General features: G+C 32.8%; 1 protein-coding gene across 4 annotated transcripts in view; it reads left to right on the plus strand.

Annotated features, from left to right (window-relative positions):
• OTUD7A (OTU deubiquitinase 7A) overlaps window positions 1–24,401 on the plus strand; it is a 391,428-nt gene that overhangs the window by 231,904 nt on the left and 135,123 nt on the right. For 3 of the 4 annotated variants that reach the window (XM_074294958.1, XM_074294962.1, XM_074294959.1), the window contains one exon: window positions 9,386–9,540. In XM_074294958.1, coding sequence (XP_074151059.1) covers window positions 9,390–9,540 — 151 coding nt within the window. In that variant the 5' untranslated portion in view covers window positions 9,386–9,389. Of the gene's footprint in view, window positions 1–1,752; window positions 1,887–9,385; window positions 9,541–24,401 lie in introns of those variants that run through there. The other variant, XM_074294961.1, reaches the window with a different exon arrangement.

Below are 24,401 nucleotides of genomic sequence, written 5' to 3' on the forward strand. Positions count from 1 at the left end.
GATTCTGTTGGACAAGTAACCTGAATGCCCTTCAACTCTGAAATTCTGTAATTCTGTGTTTATTCACTGGGTTGTTAAAAAAAAAAAAAGAAATTGCTTTATTAATCTTAAAGTCTCAAAGGGCTTTATAATGTGAGGAATTATAATGTAAATGTGGGGAATAGTAATTGGTGTTGATGGTTTTATGTCTGTTATCACTGCCACCATCAGGGATCTACCACATAGTGGTTTGTGACTTTGGATACATAGGTCACTTTCAGAGGCTTGTTTTTATTCAGCTATGAAATGAGGATAAGAATACTTTCACTCCTTATCTCTCACAAGGTTGTTGCATAGAAAAATGCTTTGTTAACTCTAAAGCACTAAATAAGTGTGAGCTATTCTTCTTATTATTATCATTAAAGAAAGGATAATGATTCCTGGAGGTTTAGAATTATTGTGAAGAACAATTATGTGTGGAAGATAAACAACAACTAAAGCAAACATAATGTGAATTTAAAAATAAATCCTTTTAGAGGATCTGTTAATAAGCTATTTGCCATATAGATTTTTGTACTGAAACATGTAACATTTAATAAGGATAAAGGAAAATACCTCTACTTGGGGTAAAATGAAGTACACAATTATAAGATGGGAGCTAGGCAACTTACAACATAGTGTAGAGGTTTTAAGGGATTGCCAGCTCATTGAGTTAATATTGTGACATGGTCAACAGCAAACAACAAAAAATTATTGATATATTACAAAAATATCTAAATGGATCTTTTATTTCATTAATTTTATTGTCTCCAGCCAAAGTGATTGCCCTTCACCTATGCCTGATTATCCTGTGTAACTCTTGTTCATGTTCTCTTAAAAAAGTTGAGGGCAGGGAAGATGAACAGAGACCATCCGATTTTTTAGAAGAATCCCTTGATTTCTCCCAGTTGACATGGAGAACTCTTGCTGTTTGCCACTTATCTCTTGTCCTTGCCACATCATTTACCCATCATACATTTCCTTTGATGACATATTTTATTTTTTCTGAGTTCATTTTTCTGAGTTCCTCATTAGTTAAAGTTTTACATCCTGCACACATCCATCTTATACCTCTCTACTACTCTCTGTGTGATATATTCATTTTTTATTATTTGGAGGCAGTTGTCTATGTCTTGTCACAGGTAGACTGATGGTAAGGGGAAATGTTTTATTAACTATTTCCACAGAAACTTAGGTTCTTTGGAGGATCTCTGTAATTTTAATTTTCCAGTTTCAACCCAATCGGTTTCTCCTCAGGTTCAAATTCAGGCACAAGTTATTGTTCATTTTTATTATCTATCTATATATCTATATATCTATATATCTATATATATATATACCCACTTGCACACACACACACACACACACACACACACACACACACACACTGATGAACAGGCTTTATAAGTTGTCCATCTAAATTCATATCATAATCAGGGAAATAGGCATTTTCCTATTTGCTTGGTCTTTCTTATGTGGATGATAAAGCTTTGAAACACTTGGACAGCTTCTTCATTGATATTATATCTTCACAGTATCATAGATTTAGAGTTGGAAGAGACACTGGACATAGAAGCCATCAAGTCCAATCATTTTGAAATAAGGAACTGAGTCATACTGAATGTCAAGATTCTATTCACCTGCTGTCAGACAAAACAAATAAGTGTCTCAGGCAGGATTTTTGATTACGGTCTTTCTGACTCCAAACCTAGCGCTCTATCTGCTATGTCTTCCAGGGGCCTCCACCGTGTCCCAGCATTTGAGGTAGCATTTTCCAATATAATCTCCAAATCAGAATATCAGAAGTAATCCCTCTTCAAATTGGATTTTGTACCAGTTCTCTTCCATATTATTGGGAAATACCTTTGGTGAGCAGACATTTCTTAGTTTTATGTTTCAGTTGATATTTATGATCAAATAGGTTCTTATGGCTATTTCTGTTGTATTTAATAAGTTCTTAAATGATTTTGCTATTGTAGAGAGGATGTTATTGGTTAAAAAAAAACTCTTCAGGTCAACATTTTCTTTTGCTGAATTTCACATTCTTTCATAATCGACAAATAGCACAATGCAATCAGAAATAGTTTCCAAACATTTGTGAGATGGAAAAGATACCATCAGTTTTGCAACTGCCCCTACGTACCATGGGACCTTTCCATATGACTCACAACTGAAGGCTCCCATTTGTTGTCTCTCTCATTGAAATTTGAGTTACTGGATAACACATGCAGTCTTACTTTTCTCTTGTGTCCTCAGCATTTATCATAAAACTTTCTACATCAGAAGCATTTTATAAAAGTTTCATTCTTTCACAATCTAGATGAACTATATGCATACCTTGCTCCCATTCCATCTCTAGATGGTGGCCACTTATCTACTGAAATGTCTGTTCTGGGAACAAAAAAGAATTGTAATGCAGAAGGGCAGATTTTCTGTTCAGCAGAAGGAAAAACTTTCTAAGATGCAGAGTTCTCCAAAATGAGAATGGCCTGCCCATGTGGTGGTAATGAGCTCCTCTGAGGTCTTCAAATAGAGACCTGAAGACAAGATATTTCAATATGTCAAAATGTCTAATCTCGTTCATTCAGTCTTTGGTGTGCCGAAGTTCCTTTCCACTGAGATTCTATGCACTATATAGTGAAATGGAAACACTTGTTGAATTAAGTTGATAAAATTTATCAAAATCCCTCAGTAAATCAGTTATAAAAACCTCAGTAAATTATATGACAGGATATATCTGGTTTTCTAAGTAAGTTTGCTGGAGCATTAAAATACCAACAAAGAAATATTTTGAGGAACAACCATTTTACATCCTCTTCCCTCCCTCTACCTCATTTCACAAATACATTATTAGCAAAGGAAATGATAATCAAAAGTTTTGTAATCACCTCTATAAAGTTAGATTTTATTTTGTTCTGTTTTTTGATTCTGGTGAGGAAACTTCTGTTACTGATGTTGATTTACAGCTATTCTCTAACTTAGAGTCTTAGGACTCCTTGGAGTACTAAATAGCTGTCCAGGGAATTGCAAGTTGTCACATCGTAAGTATATATGAGGACATGAACCCAAGACTTCCTAACCCCCAAGGGTATCTCTTCTATTTGCTTTGGTTTTAGTTATTCTTTTTTTTTACTCTTAGTTATTCTCATATATATATACATATATATATATATAAAATTCAAAGAGAAGATTAATATATACAGGTATCTATATACATATATATATATATATATGTCAAAGAGAAGAATATGTTGCCCTTCAATAGTAACTTTTTCAATGAAACCTAACTTCCTCAACCAAATTATCACTCTTTGCAGATGAATGATATGATACTTAGAGAACCCCAGAGAATCAACTAAAAAGCTGTTAGAAGTAATCCACAATTTTAGCAAAGTTGCAGGATACTAAATAAATATTTGTCTTCTTCTCTTTAAATTTCTTTCCTGTTAAGCTGCTTAAGATACATGTCATGGTTGGAGAAAAAAGACTTTATAATTATTTGTCAGAGCAAATAATTTTAAAAGTATCTATTGTGTTATGTATATCATTTGTCATCTTTGTATTCCCAGTACCTCCCACAGTACTGAATTGGCAAGAAAATATGTCCTTTTAGGATCAATGTAAAATGCAGAATGTGTCTATTAAAATAACAAAACATTATTTAAAAATCCAAACTTGTACCTCCATAGAAATATTTTCCTTTAAAACTGTCTCCTTGTTAAGCTATAAGTATGTTTCCATATTGACTCACTTATTTGAAATATTTAACTTTTCTTCAGAGACTGATTTCAGCACCAGTTTGAGACACCTGAGAAAACCAATCTGACTTTAACAATTGCCTCATCCCAACAGTTTTATTATTTGTTCACAGTAAATAACTCTCACTCCCTTAATTTTTTCCAGAAGTCAAACCATCTTTTATAGATGAAGGTTTGCAATATTGAGAAGAGCTTCCTCCCCCCTCAAAAGCTTTACTACAGATTTCCAAGATAATCCTCAAAGAAGAAATTTAGAAATATACTGAGCAAGAGCAGCACCATTATTTTAGGGTTCTGGTCTACCAAAGAGGCTACCAAAGTCAGCACTTACTTGCATATTTAGGCCATAATGTGTGGTCATGTCTTCTGGGACTTACCTTACATCTTTACTATCTACAATGTTCAGAAAAAGCTTTGAATTATTATTTATATGGCTTAATTACCTATTTAACCCTTTGAGAATGGCTTTATTCTTCAACCCTATACCAATATGAAAAGAAGTTCTCCAGAAGATTTCACAAATAATCCCAACTTCATGGATATTGATCTGGACTTGTTAAAAGGTGTTTTTGCTTTTTTGTGCCAGAAACTAAGTATATGGCAAAGGAAGGAATTTGTTTTCTATATCAACAAACATGTTTCTTCATTATATGTTGCAAAGGAAAGAATGTGCATTATTCATAAATTTTTCAGATTTAAATACTTCCCTTGCTTGAGGTTTAATAGAATACTTGCTGACATAAAAGTTTCCATTAGCTGTATTTAAAAAAAAATAAAACCAAGAATACATTTGCTTGTTATCCAAAATTCAGATTTATTTGATCATTGTGGTTTTAATGACTACTAGTCATTGTCACACTCTAGTATGTTTTCTGTTTTCTGTGCAACATCATTGTGCAGAAAAAGCCTACATGAATCTAAGTACCATTTGTATCACCTTCCCCTTCAATAGCAACTTTTTCAATGAAACCAAACTTCCTCAACCAAATTATCACTCTTTGCAGATGATAGGATACTTAGAGAATCTCAGAGAATCAACTAAAAAGCTCTTAGAAATAATCCACAACTTCAGCAGAGTTACAGGATACCAAATAAATCCACATAAATCATCAGCATTCTTATATATCACTAACAAAATCCAACAGCAAAAGCTACAAATAGAAATTTCATTTAAAATAACTGTTGATAGGATAAAATATTTGGGAATCTATCTGCCAAGGGAAAGTCAGGAATCATATAAGTAAAACTACAAAATATTTTCCACACAAATAACATCAGATCTAAGCAATTAGGAAAATATCAAATGCTCGTGGATAGGTCGAGCAAATATAATAAAGATGACAATACTACCTAAATTAATCTATTTATTCAGTAATATACAAATCAAACTCCCAAGAAACTATTTTACTGAACTAGAGAAAATAATAACAAAATTCATCTGGAAGAATAAAAGGTCAAGAATTTCAAAGGAATTAATGAAGAGAAGAGCAAATGAAGGTGGCCTAGCTGTACCTGATCTGAAACTATATTATAAAGCAGTGATTACCAAAACCATTTGGTCTTGGCTAAGAAATAGACTAGTTGATCAGTGTAATAGGTTAGGTTCACAGGAAAAAAGGTCAATAACTATAGCAATCTGGTGTTTGACAAACCCAAAGACCCCAACTTTTGGGTCTTGACAAATACTGCTGGGAAAATTGGAAACTAGTAGGGCAGAAACTAGGCATTGACCCACACCTAACACCATATACTAAGATAAGGTCAAAATGGATTCATGATCTAGACATAAAGACATAAACAAATTAGAAGAACATAGGATAGTTTATCTCTCAGATTTGTGGAGGAAGAAGGAATTTGTGACCAAAGAAGAACTAGAGATCATTATTGATCACAAAATAGATAATTTTGATTATATTAAGTTTAAAAGTTTTGTACAAACAAAACTAATGCAAACAAGATTAGAAGGGAAGCAATAAGCTGGGAAAACATTTTTACATCCAAAGGATCTGATAAAGGCCTTATTTCTAAAATATATAGAGAATTGACTCAAATTTAGAATAGTTCAATTGATAAATAGTCAAAGAATACAAACAGACAATTTTCAGATAAAGAAATTGAAACTCTTTGTAGCCACATGAAAATATGCTCCAGATCACTATTGATAAGAGAAATGCAAATTAAGAGAACTCTGAGATACCATTACACACCTGTTAGATTGGCTAAAATGACAGGAAAAGATAATGATGAATGCTGGAGAGAATGTGGGAAAACTGGGAAACTGATGCATTGTTGGTGGAGTTGTGAAAGAATCCAACCATTCTGGAGAGCAGTTTGGAACCATGCTCAGAAAGGTATCAAACTGTGCCTACCCTTTGATCCAGCAGTGTTACTGCTGGACTTATATCCCAAAGAGATCTTAAAGGTGGGAAAGAGATTTCCATGTGCAAAAAATGTTTGTGGCAGCCCTTTCTGTAGTGGCAAGAAACTGGAAACTGAGTGGATACCCATCAATTGGAGAACGGTTAATAAATTATGGTATATGAATGTTATGGAATATTATTGTTCTGTAAGAAATGACCAACAGGATGAATACAGAGAGGCTTGGAGAGACTTACATGAACTGATGCTGAGTGAAATGAGCAGAACCAGGAGATCATTGTACATGGCAACAAGAAGACTATATGATGATCAGTTTTAATGGACATGGCTCTCTTCAACAATGAGATGATTCGCACCAGTTCCAATGATCTTGTGATGAAGAGAGCCATCTATACCCAGAGAGAGGACTGTAGTAACAGAGTGTGGAACACAACATAGCATTCTCACTCTTTCTGTTATATGCTTGCATTTTGTTTTCTTTCTCAGTTTTTCTTTTTCTTCTTTCTTGATCTGATTTTTCTTGTGCAACAAGATAACCGTACAGATATATTTCACCATATTTGACATGTATTGGACCACCTGCCAGCTAGAAGAGGGGGTGGGGAGGAATGAAGGGAAAATTTGGAACAAAAGTTATGCAAGTGTCAATGTTGGAAAAATTACAAATAAAAAGCTTTAATTAAAAAAACAAACAAAAAAAAACAACATAACTTCCTCAAGATTGATTTGAGATTCTGAGAATGAGATAGTTCACTGGGTTCAGTAAATAAACCCAAACTTTGCTGAACCTATCAGTGGTTTAGTTTACCTGGAAGAGTTTCTTTAAAACCAAGTAGCTAATTGATTTTGGGACAAGAGATTTAGGTTTCTAGTTTAATAGCAATTACTTAGTTAAGTAGTTTTCATCCTTCTAAATTTGAGGATCCTTTTTTACTTCCTAAAAATTTCATAGATTTCCATGTAATAGTACTTCTATCTGAATCTTTAATCTGTTGCTTCCTACTTGTATGACCTTAGAATCTCAATCCCTTCCAACTCTGAGATTCTGTGATATAGTCAGTATGAATGTTCAGAAAAATGACTTTGGCTGTTAAAAAGAAACGTTGGCTAATGAACAATACCTTGAGAAGGGAAACTAGAACAGAGCTGGTTACTGCAATCAATATATGATACATCAAGTTTAGCTACTTTAGTAATTTTGGTTGTTGTATTGGACTTTTCTTTTCAGAAAGAAAGGAATGAAGTCAGCCTTTTCACACCTAATATATTTTATCAATGGACATGATCTCAGGCAAACTAAGACCTGGTAAAGACCTTAATTTAGTAAGGCTGAGGTTACCCACTATATCCTAGGCCATCACCAGTTGTCTTTACCTTTGTATTTTCATTGGACTTTGATGACTTTAGAAGAGTAAGGCTGATGACTTTACATAACTCTGCTTTACTTATATCCAATTCAAATGCAAGTCAAGTCATTGGTCCTCTTTGAAAATGAAGAACCATTGTTAATCACCACTACGATGACTTTTGAAAAATAATTTTAACTTTTCTGAACTTTAGTTTCCTTTTGTTTTAAGTTAAAATGGATTAAATGATCTCTGAAGTATCCCAAGAAACCTAATTCCTTAATTCCTGAAATAAATTATTTTGTTATTTCCTAGGCATAAAGGTTCATACCACATATATGAAACTTTATTTTTACCCTTGGGAGGGGAGAGATAAGAGAATCAGGAAGATTTAAGTTATAGGAAGGTGAATTTTTATTCCATATCTTGACTCTTGGCTAATCAAGATAGCCTTAAGAAACTTTAAAAGAGCTATATTTTAGCTTGCTCTAAACCATAATGAGAGGAAGGAATGACATACTGGAAAGAAATATGACTAAGAAATTGGAAAGAAATTGGTAGAATCTCTTTCACTGACACATATAGGCTGTTTCCCTGAGAAGTTGAATTCACATCTCAATACTAGGCAAATTCTTCAGACTATAAGTACAGAGGTGATATGAATTTGAAAAGTGAGGGGTTTACTCTACTAAAGAAATCATAGGATCTTTTCCCTATTTCTTCTAAGATGGATCAGAGAATGAGAGAAACTATGATTACAAATGGGGCGAGTTAGGAGAGAGAGAAACAAGAAGGGAATCTTTGGAGCCTGGAAAGTGTTACTTGTACATTTTATATTGACTGAATGATCAAAATGAATGAATGAATGAGTACATGGATGAAAAAGCACTTATTAAGCACTTACTATGTACAAAATACTATGCTAAATACCCAGGTTACAAATAGAATACCCTTCTAGTAACAGAATTCTAGCTTCCCACTGTTTATCTATATTCCTTACAATTTGCTACCCCTACGGTTCCCTTCCATCTCCTCTCCTCTCTGCCCCCAAACAGAACTTGCTAAAGTTTCAATCCCAAACTATATAGGGAAAGGCCTTGTAAAGTCTGTACATCTCTAACTTATCAGATAGAAAAGGAATCCTACTGGGGAATGAGATTACAGAGAAAGATGAATTCTTCTCTAAAGTTAGAAATCAGAATGTCATCCCATAAAAATATTGTGACCATTAGTATATAACTGAACTTTAAAAACATTATGGGTTAAACAGGCTTTATTGGCTAACTGACCTGAGAAACTTATATTCACATATGAACATTATTTTTGAAAATGCATTTAGACTTCCAGAAAATGACTTACTAATATATTTTTAGAATAAAACCCATATATTAGGGACTACCTGTTTTTGTCTTGGAGTGTAATTTAGTCACATAATGCAAAATATGCTGCGTGTTATATATGTGCTTCAGTGGCAGATGGCTCCAGAATAATTTGGAGAAAAGAACATGTTAGTTATTTCTAATTCACTTGCATAAATATCTTGATTTATAGAATCCCCTGCAGTTATGAAATGCAATTTGTGTTTTTCAGTATTTGATTGCTCTATGAACTGTTGCTCACAAATCTTAGGTACAGTCAGGTTATATTTGGCAGTTACCCTTGCCAAGCTCTTGCTGAATGGAGAAAGTGAATTATCCAACATTCACAAGAATAATCATTAGTCTTAAATGTTGAAAACATTTTGTATGTTGAGCAAGATGGATGATACCCAAGTTAGCTACATAAAAATAGTGTCTAAGAGAAATGGTTAACTACTCTCTACTCGTGTTTTGTGTTAGGTGCCGCGTTGTGCTATCTCATTGATAGCTTTCTTTTTCCTTACAGATGGATGGCTTCTAGTCTGCTCTTGAACCCCACCTCTGCTGAGTGTTGGGCAGCACTTCTACATGATCACATGACTCTTGATATGGACGCAGTCCTGTCAGACTTTGTTCGGTCCACAGGGGCAGAACCAGGTCTGGCAAGAGACCTGCTGGAAGGTGAGTAAGCTTAACTCCCCCTAAAAATGTTTGCCATTTAATCTGTCAGTTTTGTTCAATTTTTTTAAATGAGAAAGTGAAATATAGAGAGATGACTCAGGACTTGGATCATCCAACATTTGTGAGAAGTCAACAATTAAATTATATTATTTATTGCTGCCTTTATTGAAAGGACAGAATTGTTATTACAGAAGATGAATGAGGAGATTTTATCCATAGAAATAAATATTCAACACATTTATGTGTAGCTAAATAATAGTCAATACTTTGTTATTTCAATTAATTTAACGAAAGAGTGCCTGATAAGTATTTGGTGGAAAGTGTCAACATCATTATTAGCATCAACATAACTTTAGATATGACTCCTGCTGACATTCAAGAAAACATAAGTGCTCACTGGGCCTAAGCCACTAGCTAGGTTGGCTTTTTACTAATTCTTGCAGAATTGCATTGTTGCAATTCTTGCATCCTGGGCAGAGGAGTAAATAGAGGTTAAAATGGATTAATTTTAGACCTTTTTTCTAGTAAGCAAAGACATAGCACAAAAATTAAGAAAATGGTTCCATGGGTGACCTTAACTTTTTAGTTTAATTCTAAGTTGGAAAAACATTTTGGACCAAATTCTTCTGTCAAACACCCACACAGCTTCCACAGAAGTTGGTAGGAATTACTCATGAGTAGCAGCAGATAACATTCAGCTTGTAGAATTATTTTAGAACAGATATCATTAGCTATGTAAAAAAATGATTGCAGCATGAGGTTATTGATGGTGCTTTGTGTGGATATTTGTTTAGCCATGAATTTTTGGACTAAAAATTATCGTGGACTTTTATACCTGCTATATTGTTTGGTTTGTAATTGTTTTCCTTTTTTTAGAGAGTTGGGAGTATAATAATAGCATGTTAGAATTTAGAAATAAATGACTAAACAGAAAAATGATTGAACTTAAGTATAGTGGTAAAAGTGCCAGTCTTAGAGTCAAATGACTTGTTTTTGAATCTTGCTTTATACATTATTGGCTATGTGATATTAGAATTTTCTATTTTCTTTACCTGTACGATGGACACAATAAAGCTTATACTACCTCCATAGGACCATAGAATTAGAGTGAGAAAGGCCTTTAGAAGCTATTGAGTCTAAATTTCTCATTATTTCAAATAAAGAAACTGAAGTAAAAAGTTTTTAACTGATTTGCGTAAGGTCACAGTAAATATCTGCAGTAGAAATTGAACCAAGATCTTGATTCCAAGTCCAAAGGTTCTACTTCCATACTGCCTCAACAAACTTCTAATGAAAAAAGCCCCAACCTGAAAATGCTATATCATGATTTTCTTTGTTGTTGAATAAGTGAAGTTACTGTTTTTTATTTTTATTTTGATTTACTTAATTAAAATGGTACTTGTGAAAACTGGTTCTGTAAGTCACAATGATCCCTAAATCTATTTAGAAAAAATAAGTATATGATAAAAGCAATTTATATTTCTGTGAAACTAACTTTTGAACCTGGCTTAAAATTAAACATCATTCAGTATTCTAATTAATTAATTAAACTTTTGGGTGCATGAAATAGTTACTCAGCTTAGTTATGATGCTTGGCCTTAAGTTCCTGGGGAAAAGGGATGGTAATGACGAAAATGACAACTAATAAGAATATGGTTAATCCCAGGAATTTAATGGTTAAAACCCTGCTATTGAATAGTTAAAAGCCAATGCTCTTTTATGAAGGCTCTGTGACCCTTTGCTCAGCTTTTGAGATGGGGAATCATTGCCATGAATCTTTCCTTATTTAATCCTTGGATGGCCTTGTATCTGAAGTGACAGAGTTCAGGGGAATTCTTAGCTTGTTTATTTTAAGAGGACAGAAAGGAAGTGTCTTGATTATGGAGTAGAAGCTTAAGGTGATGACTGATGAAGAAGAGACTAAAGAACTTTTTAAGTGTTCCTCTTAATTCAGGCATTAAATTGAAAGTATATTTGGATGGTTCCTCCTTGCTATTTCAGATGCATTTTTGTTTTGACTGCATACTAACAAAATTCATAAATGAAGTCAGGCTATCGTACTTTTAATAAACTTTTAATTGTTAATAAATATAGTACTTCAGAGGCAAGGTTAGCCACTGCTAAGTTGCTGTATTTGGAATTTCAAGCTAAGAGTAGGTATTTCTCAATTTGTACAGTAAAAAAAGGTATAAATTGTATATAACTTGAATTTTGATCCATTGAACTTTAATTGTAATGCAGTACATAGATATTTAAAGAAAACTACCAGAGAACTTTTTAAAGTGGGTGATCATCCCTTACTTTGTCCTTTTTTGCAAGAACAAGGGTTCTTGTGGATAACATGGTATATATAATCTATTTTTTAAGTCCTGATTTTCATTAATTGTTTATTTTTAAAGGGGTTAAGGCTTTTTTATGGATTAAGAGTTTCTGTGTTTCCAGGAAGTAACTGGCCATATCCCAAAAATAAACATTTCCTTTACCAACCTATAAGTAATGTCTGAAATGTATAAATTCGTCCAGTAAACATTTTCTGAGTATCTACTGCACTGTTGGCAAAACATGTTAGTCTCTTTTGTAAGTTCATAGATGATATAAGACATACATGTAAACAATTATAATGTAAAATATGTAAGTTAAGAAAAGATTTGCAAAAAAAGTTATGAGTTTGAGATTAAAAAAAATCAAGAAATGAGGTGGCTTTCAGGATAAGTTAACTTAAGCATGTTTACAGGTAAGTCAAAAAAGAATCACCTAACTTGTGTTTGAATATTTTAAGTGGTTTTTATTTATCCTCCTGATCTTTTCTTTTGTAGGGTACCCATACCTAATTCCTTCAACCAGCCCTTTTTCTGATAGTTTCCCTTTTTTCATTTTTATTTCTCATTTAGATACATTCAAGATTTCTTATTTTAGAATGCTATCTAGAATTAAATATAACACTAGATTTCATCAACCAATGAGCTCAGAATCCAGGGGACAATTATCATTCTTATGTAACCTACCATTGCATTAGTTATTTATTTAGCAACTATCACATACCTTTAGTTCATATTGAGTTTGTATTCAAGTAGTATGTGAGTGTTTTTGTGTGTTTGTGTGTGTATGTGTGTGTGTGTGTGTTTTCTAATGAACTATTAGACATTATCTTCCCACCTTGGGTTTGTGCATCTAGGTTTTTAATGATTTTTATAGATTTTTTTGTTCTTACATTAGTGACACTTCCTAGCATATTCCTCTCCCCTTTTTCTTCCAAAGAACCATTCCTCACTTAAAAAACCAGTTTAGAAAAACTGAATAAAATATTGCCAAGTCTTATATTTTATTCAGTGTTCCACATCTATTGTTCCCTACCTCTGGGGAAGAAAAGGAAAGGATGTGTATTCTCATAGCTCTTCTTTGAGATTAAACTTGACCATCTAATTTCATAGCATTGTTTTGATTTTTTTAAATGTTTATTCACATAGTCAAATACATTGCATACATGTATGTGTTTGTTTACTTCATTCTATGTTAGTTCATAGACTCAATGTTAGTTCACAACCTCTAAATCTTCGGGTGATTATTTGTAATTATTATATTCATTGTTTTGTATAAGACAGGAACATTTCTTTATATTAATGTACTACAACTCATTTAGCTCTTTGCTAATAGGCATCTATTTTGTTTTCCATTCTTTACTATTAAAAATGTGGTGCTATAAGTATTTTGCTTTATAGACAACTTTTCTTTTTAAGACTGACCTCAATGGAATATGTTAGAAGTGGTCAAAGGGAACACATTTTAATTCAAAAGTATTTAAAGTTTTAATTTAATTGAATCAATAGCATCAATAAAAATAAGATATGAATCAAACCTACAAAATTCAGTAACATCTCTATATAGTTATAGCAAAATCCAGAAAAAAATAATAGAAAAATAAGTTTCATTCAAAAATGACTATAACATGAATAAACTATATTGGAGTTAAGCTGAAAAAGAACACAACATTTACATAGGAAAAATGTTGGAATACATGGGAGAGCTGTTGGACTACACGGGAGCCACCTGACAGTGGCTGCTGGAGATCCAACCCAGAATGGATCTCCTCGTGTGAGAGGATGATACAAGGAGACTGAGAGGTTGTTGCTGTTCTCTGACATCTCTGACTGAGAGGCCTTTGTGTTGTCTGACCTCTCTCCTCTTCTCTCAGCCTCCAATTTATCTCATTCCAAGTCCACAACACCTGAGTTAGCAAAGGCTTCCCTGAAACTCCTTCAGGTGTTGTGATCCACAGCTGTGGAGGCTCTAGGAGAATTGACCTGTCCCTTAACAGAAAAACTGAAAAAAGTACTTCATAAAGAAAGGAAAAGAAAACTCAGCTGAAGAAAGATTTAGTACTTCTGTCTGAGATGTGCCGATATAATAAAAATGACAAACTAAATTAATTTGTAGATTTATTGCTATTATAATCAAACTACCAAGAGCACATTTTGAAGAGCATGACAAAATGATAATATTTATTTGGAGGAGCAAAAAAAGTAGACTACCAAGGGAAAAAAGAAGGCCTCAAACTGATAATTACTAAAAAAAATTATATTGTTTATAAATAGAAAAAAATATTGTTAAAAAAAAAGACCAAATAAGGAAAAATGAGAAATAATAGCACTCAGTTATCCATAGTACAGTAAAGGCAAAACCATAAGTTACTATGAAAAACCTACCTGTTTGACAATACTTATTGACAAAAACAGAAGGTAATCTAAAACTTAGGTACAGGTTAGCATTTTACAACATATGCCACAATAAACTCAAAATGAATACATGGCTTCAATATCAAAGTTCACATATTTGAAAAATATTAGAAGAGAAACAGAATTTTCATCATTATAGTTAAGGAATGAATTTTTAACCAAATAAACAAGAGAGGCAGTCACCAAAAAAAAAAAAAAAAGTTAATTTTGATTACATGTAATTGAAAAGTCACTGCAGAACAGACAATGCAATAAGGATCAGAAGAGAAGCAGTGAACTTGTAAAATTCTATATCAAATATTTCTGATAATGGTTTGATGGTAAATAACTAACAGAAGTACATGTGACTAAAGGCAGTTTCTCAATCAATAAGTGTCCAGAGGACATAAACAAACATCTCTCAGAAGATTTACAAACTTAACAATAATATGAAAGGATCTTTCAAATCACTAATTGGAAGAACAATTCAAAGCAAAATAACTTAATTATCTTATCAATAGTAAATTAGCAGAGCTGAAAAAATATGTGAATAGTCAATGTTGGAAGGGTTGTGGGGGAAAACCATGCTAATGCACTACTGGTGATTATGTGAATTGGTCTAAATATTCTAGAAAGAAATTAAGAATTATTTGAAGAAATTGACTAAAATGCCCATATCTTTTGACCCAGAAATTCCACTGCTAAGCATGTGTCCCAAGGATTTCATTAAGAAATAAAAAGTCCTTCTGTACTGAAGTATTTTTAATATATTATTTATTAAGATTAAATGCTGGATTTTATATTTGATCTATTTACTTTCAGATTTTTCACTAAAATCCACTGTTTTAATTTCTTGATATTTTTGAATTTTTGTTTTTATCATCTAGCAAATTAATTATATCTTTCCCAGTTTCAGAAATCAATGTATTAATCAATATTTATAGATTTATTAAATTATTAAAAAGTAATCTTATTGTTCTGTAATCTGTCCAACACATCCCAACTGCAGACAAGATGAAAAACCAATGAATGCTGATATAGCTTCAACAGATAAAGGAGCAATATGCAGGTGGTGTTTCCAGGAAATAATATCCAGAAATCCCAATTTCTTCAAGGATTGTGCAAGTTCCATAAAAAAAAAGATGACAAAGCTAGTGTTCATATTCTATTGCTACAGAATAACATTAAAAATTCTACTCTATAAAAGAAAGTCGGAGGCACTTATTAGTTCAAGTGGGCCACTGTAACTTTGGTAGCCTTTGTAGGTAATTCATTCACTTTCAGCCTGCTCTGTTTCTCTGAAATATTAAGAGACATTAGAGATGGGAATTGGAAGAGTATATATCTGATGTTTGTGTGTGTTCCTGGAAGAATGACAATGCTAACACCTTTTGGCTTGAACATTTGTTCAAGTAGCATGGAGATTGGGACCAAGCAGAAACCCAGAAAATTATTTGATAACAAGTGACCTTAAAATCCATTTTGCTGCTGCATATCTAATGTTTCCAACTGAAGTCTTTCCTTTTTCTATAAAGTTTCTAAACTCTAGAACTTTTGAGTTCTAATAGATATATTTATGAAGATACTGTGAAAGTTCCTTTCAAATGCCTTGTTAAAATCAAAATACATTACATCCATAGGATAATTCTTATTTATTAACTTAGTAAACATTGATAAATTGATAAGGTTAGATTATTTTGAATTATTCTTAGGGAACCATATTGGTTTCTAATGCTCAAACAATTGTCAAGCCGAATGTTTAACAAACTCTCCTAAAGTATTTTCTGAGGATTGACATTGAGTAGACCAGTCTATATATTCTGGAATCTTTTTTCTCAACTTTTCAAAAGTTGAGGCAACATTTTACCATTTACAATCCTTGAGAATCATTTCTTTTCATCCAAAAATTACTTATGATGGTTCTGTGTTCATTTTTCTCTCATTCTCATTCTCATAATTCATTTCATTTAAGAGAGCTGGGTATTTTATAACTATGTTAGGCTAAATTCCTTCTTAATTGTGTGTTCCCCCTGTGCTTATAAGTACTGAGGTCTTTCTTTTTGAGAGAGAAGATGGAAAGTGTTCTAAATCACTATTAATCAGAGAAATGTAAATTAAGACAATTCAGAGGTACCACTACACATGTCTCAGATTGGCTAAGAAGACAGGAAAAGATAATAACGAATGTTGGAGGGGATGTGGGAAAACTAGGACACTAATAAATTGTTGCTGGAGCTGTGAACTGATTCAACCATTCGGGAGAGCAATTTGGAACAGTGCCCAAAGGGCTATCAAATGGTGAATACCTTTTGATTCTGCAGTGTTTCTACTCGTCCTGTATCCCAAAGAGAGCATTAAAAAGGGAAAAGAACCCACATGTGCAAATGTTTGTGGCAGCCCTCTTTGTAGTGGCTAGAAACTAGAAACTTAGTGGATGTCCATCAGTTGGGTAATGGCTGAATAAGTTATGGTATGTGAATGTTATATAATATTATTGTTCTGTAAGAAACGACCAGCAGGATGATTTCAGAAAAGCCTAGAGAGACTTTCATGAACAGAACCAGGAGATCATTGTACATGGAAACATCCAGATAATACGATGATAAATTCTGATGGATTTGGCTCTCTTCAACAGTGAGATGATTCAAACCAGTTCTAATGATCTTGTGATGAAAAGAGCCATCAACAGTCAGAGAGAGAACTGTGGGAAGTGAGTGTAGATCACAAGATAGTATTTTCTCTTTTTTTATTATTTGCTTGCTTTTTGATTTCTTTTTCCTTTTTGATGTGATTTTTCTTGTGCACCATGATAATTGTAGGAATATGTATGAAAGAATATATATTGTATTACTTGTTGTCTAGGGGAGGGGATGGGGAAAGGGAGGGAAAAAAATTTGGGACACAAAGTATTGCAAGGGTGAAAGTTGAAAATTATCTATGCATATGTTTTGGAAATAAAAAAGCTTTCATAAAAGAGAGAAAAAATTAAAAGGAAATTAAAATAGAAGTTGAACAGTGAAGTAAATTCATAAGTAATATGTTGGTGTCTTTCTCATTATTCTTGTTCCATTCAAAGTTTAAAGTACATTGTTTCTAGTCCTGACCATTTTTCCAAGCCTCAAAATATTTAGGACTTTATTTTTCCTGACACTATCCTTACAAGTTCATGCCATGTTTCTAAACATTTATTTGTGTTAAATGGGCCTAATTCATTCCTTTTGATGTGTTATTTCATAAACTGAGTTCACAAGAGAGTAATCTGTTGCTCTTTGGAATATTTTAGTAAAAAAAATATTCTTTAAAATCTCTCATTCCTTTTCAACCCTAATTTCTTACAGAGTGATTGGCATGAATATCACATCAGAATTTCCTCCATATTTCTTAAAATGTTTTCCAAAAATTTGACTATATTTAGGGCTATATGAACTGTTAAGGTACTATGATCTCTTGATCTCAATATTCTTATTACTTCTATATCATCAGTTTACTGGACAAGGAGAATTAAATCCTGAATACCAGTTCCCTCATTAGCTTTTCTCCAATGAACATCACTAAATATCTATGAATTGGTGATTGGAATCATTTGAAATAGTATTTTTCCTTAGTAAAATATTTAATGATTTTCATTGTGTGCCTGTCATTCCATATTCTTCATAAGTCTTAGGTTTAGTTTAATATCTTATTAGGAAATAAGATATTGGTTTGTCAAAAGCAAAGAAATACCTTGAAGGTATTTACATTAAGTAGTCAGTCATTAAAGGTAAAGATCATTGAGAAAAAAAGAGAAAGATTAGCAATGGGCATTATTGCCATTATTGAGTAGGCATGATTGTTATAGTAGACAAAGTTAATATATCACAGCCCAAAAATTTCTGGATATAATATTTGGATATAATTTTAATCTATTATGTTGTATGGCTACTGTTTAATGCTTTTTTGTTCTCAAATGAAATAATATAACACTATATCAAAAAGACATTGACCAAATATTTTCTGAGTTGTCAGCAAGGAATGGAACAGAGTAGCACAGGATAGGCCATGGACAATTTGTAAATTTTCATTTTTATATCTATTACTATATATTTCCTATCATTTCTCTACAACTCAGTATTTGGCTATGCTACTCAGTCATTAAGACATTTCTTTCAAGTGATCTACTTCTAAAAATATACACTTCATTCAGATAAAAATATCTAAGCATAAGGTATCCAACTTACACTTAGGATGAAAGGCCAAAATTTAATGAAATGTTCATCTCAACCACAATTTTCCCTTGTCTAGTTTTGCTCTTTGTCCGAAATTAGAAAATATTTAATACTCTAGAAAATTAGGATGGATAGAAGTTTATTTTGCAATTTAGTATCTAGAAGTTTCATGAATACTTTAATGATCTGCTCATTAAGATCTAATAGCTTAATATTTAAAATTCATTGAATCATTTGTGATTACATAAAAATAACATCTATATGTCAGTTGCTGGAAGAATATAAAGTTATACATTGGATATTCTCGTATATCCACAGAGAAGATTAAAATAAATATCATTTAATCATATGGTTCATTTGCTTGATCAAACAGATGTGAGTATGAGTCAAGACTACATTATCTGCAGTATCATTTACACATAATCTCACTGTTCTTATCATTTCACTTTGGAATATGATGGGAGATATTTGTGTAAGATGAAGAAATATAGTTTACTTCAATAAATTCTGCTTTATTTAGGGTAGTACTGCATTCCTGTGCAGAAACTGATAGAAATAAAGGAGAGCATTAAATGTGAGAGTAGAAAATGTCATTGGGTTAAAAAAATGCTAGCAACCATTTATGTATTTAACTCATATTTATATTTCAAAAGAAACAGTCATTATTGAACTGCTGTGTAGTGCCCTTGTACACTGTCTTAGGAAGAGTTAAGTTCAAATTCTACCTCAGATATTTACTAGATATATGACCTTTGGGAAGTCTGTTTCCTCAACTTTAAAACAGGAGTAATAATAACATCTATCTCTCAAGGTTGTTACGATGATCAAATGACATGATATTTGTGGAGCTCTTAAGATAGTACAAGGTACACAGTAGGCACTATATAATTGCTGCTGCCTGCTACTACTATTAGTACTACAACAACTGAAACTACAATTATTACTACTACTACTACAATTGAAACAACAACTACTACTACTAAACTACAACAACAACAACAATTGAAACTACAACAATTATTACAACTACTACAGCATTAGGCACTTCAGATAAATGAAGAAGTTATCTGAGAATATACCTCAAGTATTTTACATTTGGAAGGTAGCCATGTGATAATGGAAAGAATACTATATTTGGAATCAAAAGACCTGGGTTCTAATTTCTATTTCTTCATTTACTAATTGTAAAACCTTAGACATATCACATCATCTCTCTGTTTCTCAGTTTGAAAATAGGTATTATAATACTTGTTTTTGCCCTACCTTTATCACTTTGGAAGGGTTAAATAAATTGCATGTCAGTTGCTTTGACTATACTATACTATATATGTTTCTACTATTATTGTTGTTGCTGCTGTCATCATCATCATCAATATTATTTTATTATTGTTTTTGTAATCTTTATCATGATGTACCCTGCAAAGAAGAAGCAGAAGAAACAGTTTTGTTTTTTTAAACATGGAAAACAATGCAATCCTTAGTGGATGCTGAAACAGGTAAGAGATGCTACCTGTTTCATTCACCTCTATTTTGATATAGGCCTATTAAGTTAAAATGAACCTAGAACACACCTTGGAAAGGGGATTGAAGTCATAAAGGGGAACCACAAATTATGTGTGTAGAGGAAGAGTAAAAGTGTACCATCTTAAGTACTGACTGTTGGCCATCCTAGAGGTAGAAAATAGATAATGGTTTTAGGAACATTTGTATGTTTAAGAAAATCAGGTTTTTTTATTCTCCAGATTATACATTTAGTACCTATTTTTCATCAGCTGCCTCCATCAGTAACTTCCCAGTCACTGTCAGCAAAATATGAAAGCAATATTGTTTGCCATACTCTTTAGGAATAGGAAGAATCATTTCACTGAGCCCCTGGGCTTTTGTAAAGGAGTTAAATAAATAATAGGAACTTGAAGTTCAATGAATACTTATACAGTGACTTTGTTATATATTGCCATGACAGACAAACAGAGGCACAATATACAAGTGTAGGTCAATAACAAAAGGGGTAGCAGTCTCACTTCAGTAATGCTATGGAATTAAGAGTAGCAGAACAGCCAAAAAGACAAAAATTGTTCTGATGTAGGAGTCAAAGAAATATAAACTCTCAGTTTTCAGCTGTGACTTTGTTTGCAAGCACAATGGAGTTAGGAGCTCTAACTAAACTATATCTTTACAACAGCAAATGAATGATTATAAGAGTAATTTGTAAATTATCTGTACATTGTCAGACCATATAAAATTAAAAGAAAGAATAAAAATGAGAATCTGCAGAGTGAAATTAAAATTGCTCCAATCTGACCTATTTAAGTTTGTGTTGTTGTTGTTCAGTAGTTTTAGTCATGTTTGAATCTTTGTAACCTCATTATTGTTTCCTTGGCAAAGATATTGGAATGGTTGGCCATTTCCTTCTTTGACTCATGTTGCAGATGGGGAAACTGAGATAAAAAATGTTAAATGATGTATCCAGGGAACAGTCTTCCTGACTCCAATGCTCGAACCACCGTACCATTTAACTGCTCTCATTTAGGATTCTGGTAAAAATTTATAACAAAAAAAGACCTGTTCTCATCAAAACTGTTTGCCACTGCCATGGAGAATTCCAGTATAGAGTTCAAACAGAAGAATTTGCTTAGATAGTGAGAACTTCCAGATGCTCCTTTTTGTAGATACTATTCTGTTAATTTCATCAAGGTCTGGAATATATTCCTATATCTCTTAAGAGAAATTTGTTATTATCCACTGGTCTTTGGTCTATATAAAATAGAGAAGCCAAGGAGATGAATAGTACTTATTTATTGACTATAACATGGAACTGGTTGGGTATCTCCTACAACTAGTCCATTACTATTTTGGGCAGATACTATAGATATGTAATCAATTTTATCTACAAAAGAATCTGGGATGGAATACCTCTAGGAAATCATTCAAGGCTTTTAATGATCCCAAGCTTCTACATGGAATAAAAGTCCATCTCTTTAATACTAATATTTCTCATGATATTGTATGGATACAAAGCATGAAATATCAGTCTCTAAATAAAGTTGCAGTTACCCAAAGGCCAGTGAAGAACAGCACTTGGTTAATAAAAGAGTCATAAATTTAGAAAAGGAAGGGAACCAACTGAGACCCAAAAAGGTTAAAAGGTTTGCCTTAGGTCATACAACAAGTAAGCATCTAAGATCAAGTTCAAGTTTTCTTATCTTCAAGTCCATCTAAGTCCAATGTGCCATCTAGTTGTCTGGGTGGATATTGTAAAAGCCTCTGGTGGATCATATTATGGCACCAGAAAGTACTCCTTTAACTGGACACATAAAAGCACCAGTTGGCCACAATCATTCTTATCAGCCAGAGGTTAATCACTCACACTCATGTCCTAATTAGGCCACTTAGAGACTCACATAATTGGCTATAAAAAAGTAAGCATCAAAATCAAATTCATTAGAAAGGCTCAAATATGTCCCCAAGCACAGTAGCAGCTGAGCTTTTGGATACTTATCCTTGATCAGTTGGGTATGTCGCCATGATAAAGCTTATATTACTTTAGGCAAACTTCTGTCCTCCTCCATATTCCTTACACTTATCTCAAGACAGTTTGAGTAGCTTCTTATATTATCAAAGAATTGGGCACCACAAGGATATAAAAGGTATCACCAGAGAGATATATAGCAGGAAGAAGGGGTAGTCACTCCAAGCAAGAACAGAAGATAATACATAGAATTCCATTGGTGCTCACATATCTAAGAGAAAGTTCTCCACGTGTTGGAAACTTTGGGGAAGAGTTTTGTTACAACACTGGACAACAATTGCACCAGATGAGAAGTCACAGGTGGATTATAATGTACATTGTTGTATGGCATGTAGATATTTATCAGTTAATTCACAGATCCTTTGCATGAAACTCAGATTGAAGGTTTTAGGCTTTCTCAACTTGTATCATTTGAGTTCAATTAAATAGTCATCTTCTCTACTTCAAAAACTCTGTGATGAGTTTTTCTGGTCAGAATTAAAAAAAAAAAAAAAAGCTGTAGCCTAGTCCCCAAGCTTTTGATGCTAAACCTTTGCAAACAATCACACACTGTCTATCCAGGCCCACCCATAGTCATTGAAGTACTAATTAAGTGGGCTCTTATCATTAACAATTTGCTTGATTAAAGGGGCAAGGGAAAAGAATTTGTAAAGTTTTATCTTGATATTCAATACCTAGCATCCCTGCAGTTTAACAATCACTTGTATCTCAGTCTTCCATTTAAATTTTGGATAGTTCAATCAAATGAAATAAGCATGTAATTATAAAGCAAGTTTTTCTCACTTTCACCATTTATTTCAAATACTAATTAACCACAAAAAGAGACTTTCAGGAGCCATAGCAATATCTAGTTTTTTTTACTTTGAAATTAGAATTCTTTAGCTACATCTCCAATGTGAAACCACAGATATTCACTTTCAATGAGATAGTATTTAGTGTCCTGCCCTACTCTAATATCTATTTTCAAATTATTCTATTGGAAGACATCTCTAGAGTTTGTCTAGAATCACCTGTTTGAGATGATAAATTAACTGTAGGACTGATCCATCTAGAATAGTGGTGTCAGTAGAACTGGGGCCACTAAGTTATATACCAGGAAAACCATGGGCCAAAAACAGACTTAGAAAACCACATATTAATAAGACCAATGTTCTTTTGTATATTTATTTGTTTTTGTTATATATTTTCAAATTACATTTTAATTTGTTTTCTGTATAACATCCTGGAATTTTAGACATATGAGACAAATGAAATCTATTCCAAAACATTCCCTTTTAGCATTATAAGAATTCAAATCAGAATGATCTTTAAAGATCATTTAATCTAAACCCATCATTTTAAAGATGGAGAATCTGAGGAGTAAAGTAAATTATTCATAGTCAAATAGGCAGAGCAATGAAGAATTCAGAGTTTGAACTTAGTTCATTTTTTGAGCATTAATTTAAGCAGTACCAGCTAATCCAGCTAACTCTAGGCCTTTTGCTTTCCATTCCATTTTTATCTCTTATTAGGTTCAGATGGCCCTTCTCCAACAGGTAATATAAAAATCCTAAAGGAGGTTAGAGGCATGCAGATGAATCTAATCCCAAATTGAACTAAGGGAAGAGAAATGTTAGGATTACCTGAAAAAAACAAAAAGACCAATTAATTTGCCTAATATCAAGAGGTAAAATTGGAAATGAAACTAAAAATAAAATAACCAAATTACTATTCTATAACTGAACCATACACCTCAATTTAGGAAGATAGGGACATTTGGGACAGCTAACTGGTACAGTGGATAGAATATCAGCTCTAGAGTAAGGAAGATTTTCTTCCTGAGTTGAAATATGGCCTCAGATACTTACTAACTGTGTGACTTTAAGCAAGTCACTTAACCCTGTTTGTCTCATCTGCAAAAAATGAGCTAGAGAAGGAAATAGCAAACCACTCCAAGATCTTTGCCAAGAAAATAACAAATGGGATCACAGAGTTAGACATGACTGAATAACCCACAAAGGGAAGTTTACATATGTTCCATAAATTTCCATTCCAGAGTTCTGCACAAAACCTGACAAAAAAGACCTTTCTCCAGCACATGAGAACCAGAAGTAGTTTTGCCACATAGTTTGGAGTATAAACCTGAGTTTCTCTTTTTCATTACTTTTATTTTTTAACTCAAATTTTGTGATTATAATTTAGTAATAAGGGCAGAAGAAGAAAGTATTCTTGCAGAAGAAGAAAGTATCCTTAAGAGAGCCATACACAAAAATATGTTTCGAATGGATGAATGAATAAGTATTGATGAAAAGAAGGAAATATATGGTTATGGCAATAAGAAACTTAATGAGCAAAAGTCTTTTTCCACTTTTTTTGGAAATTATTTGTAAAGCTGCATTACTATAATTAGGTCAGTAGCAGAATAGGTTTTTTCCC

The sequence above is a fragment of the Sminthopsis crassicaudata genome, chromosome 2 (genome assembly GCF_048593235.1).
Source record: "Sminthopsis crassicaudata isolate SCR6 chromosome 2, ASM4859323v1, whole genome shotgun sequence".
Classification (NCBI taxonomy): Eukaryota; Metazoa; Chordata; class Mammalia; order Dasyuromorphia; family Dasyuridae; genus Sminthopsis; species Sminthopsis crassicaudata.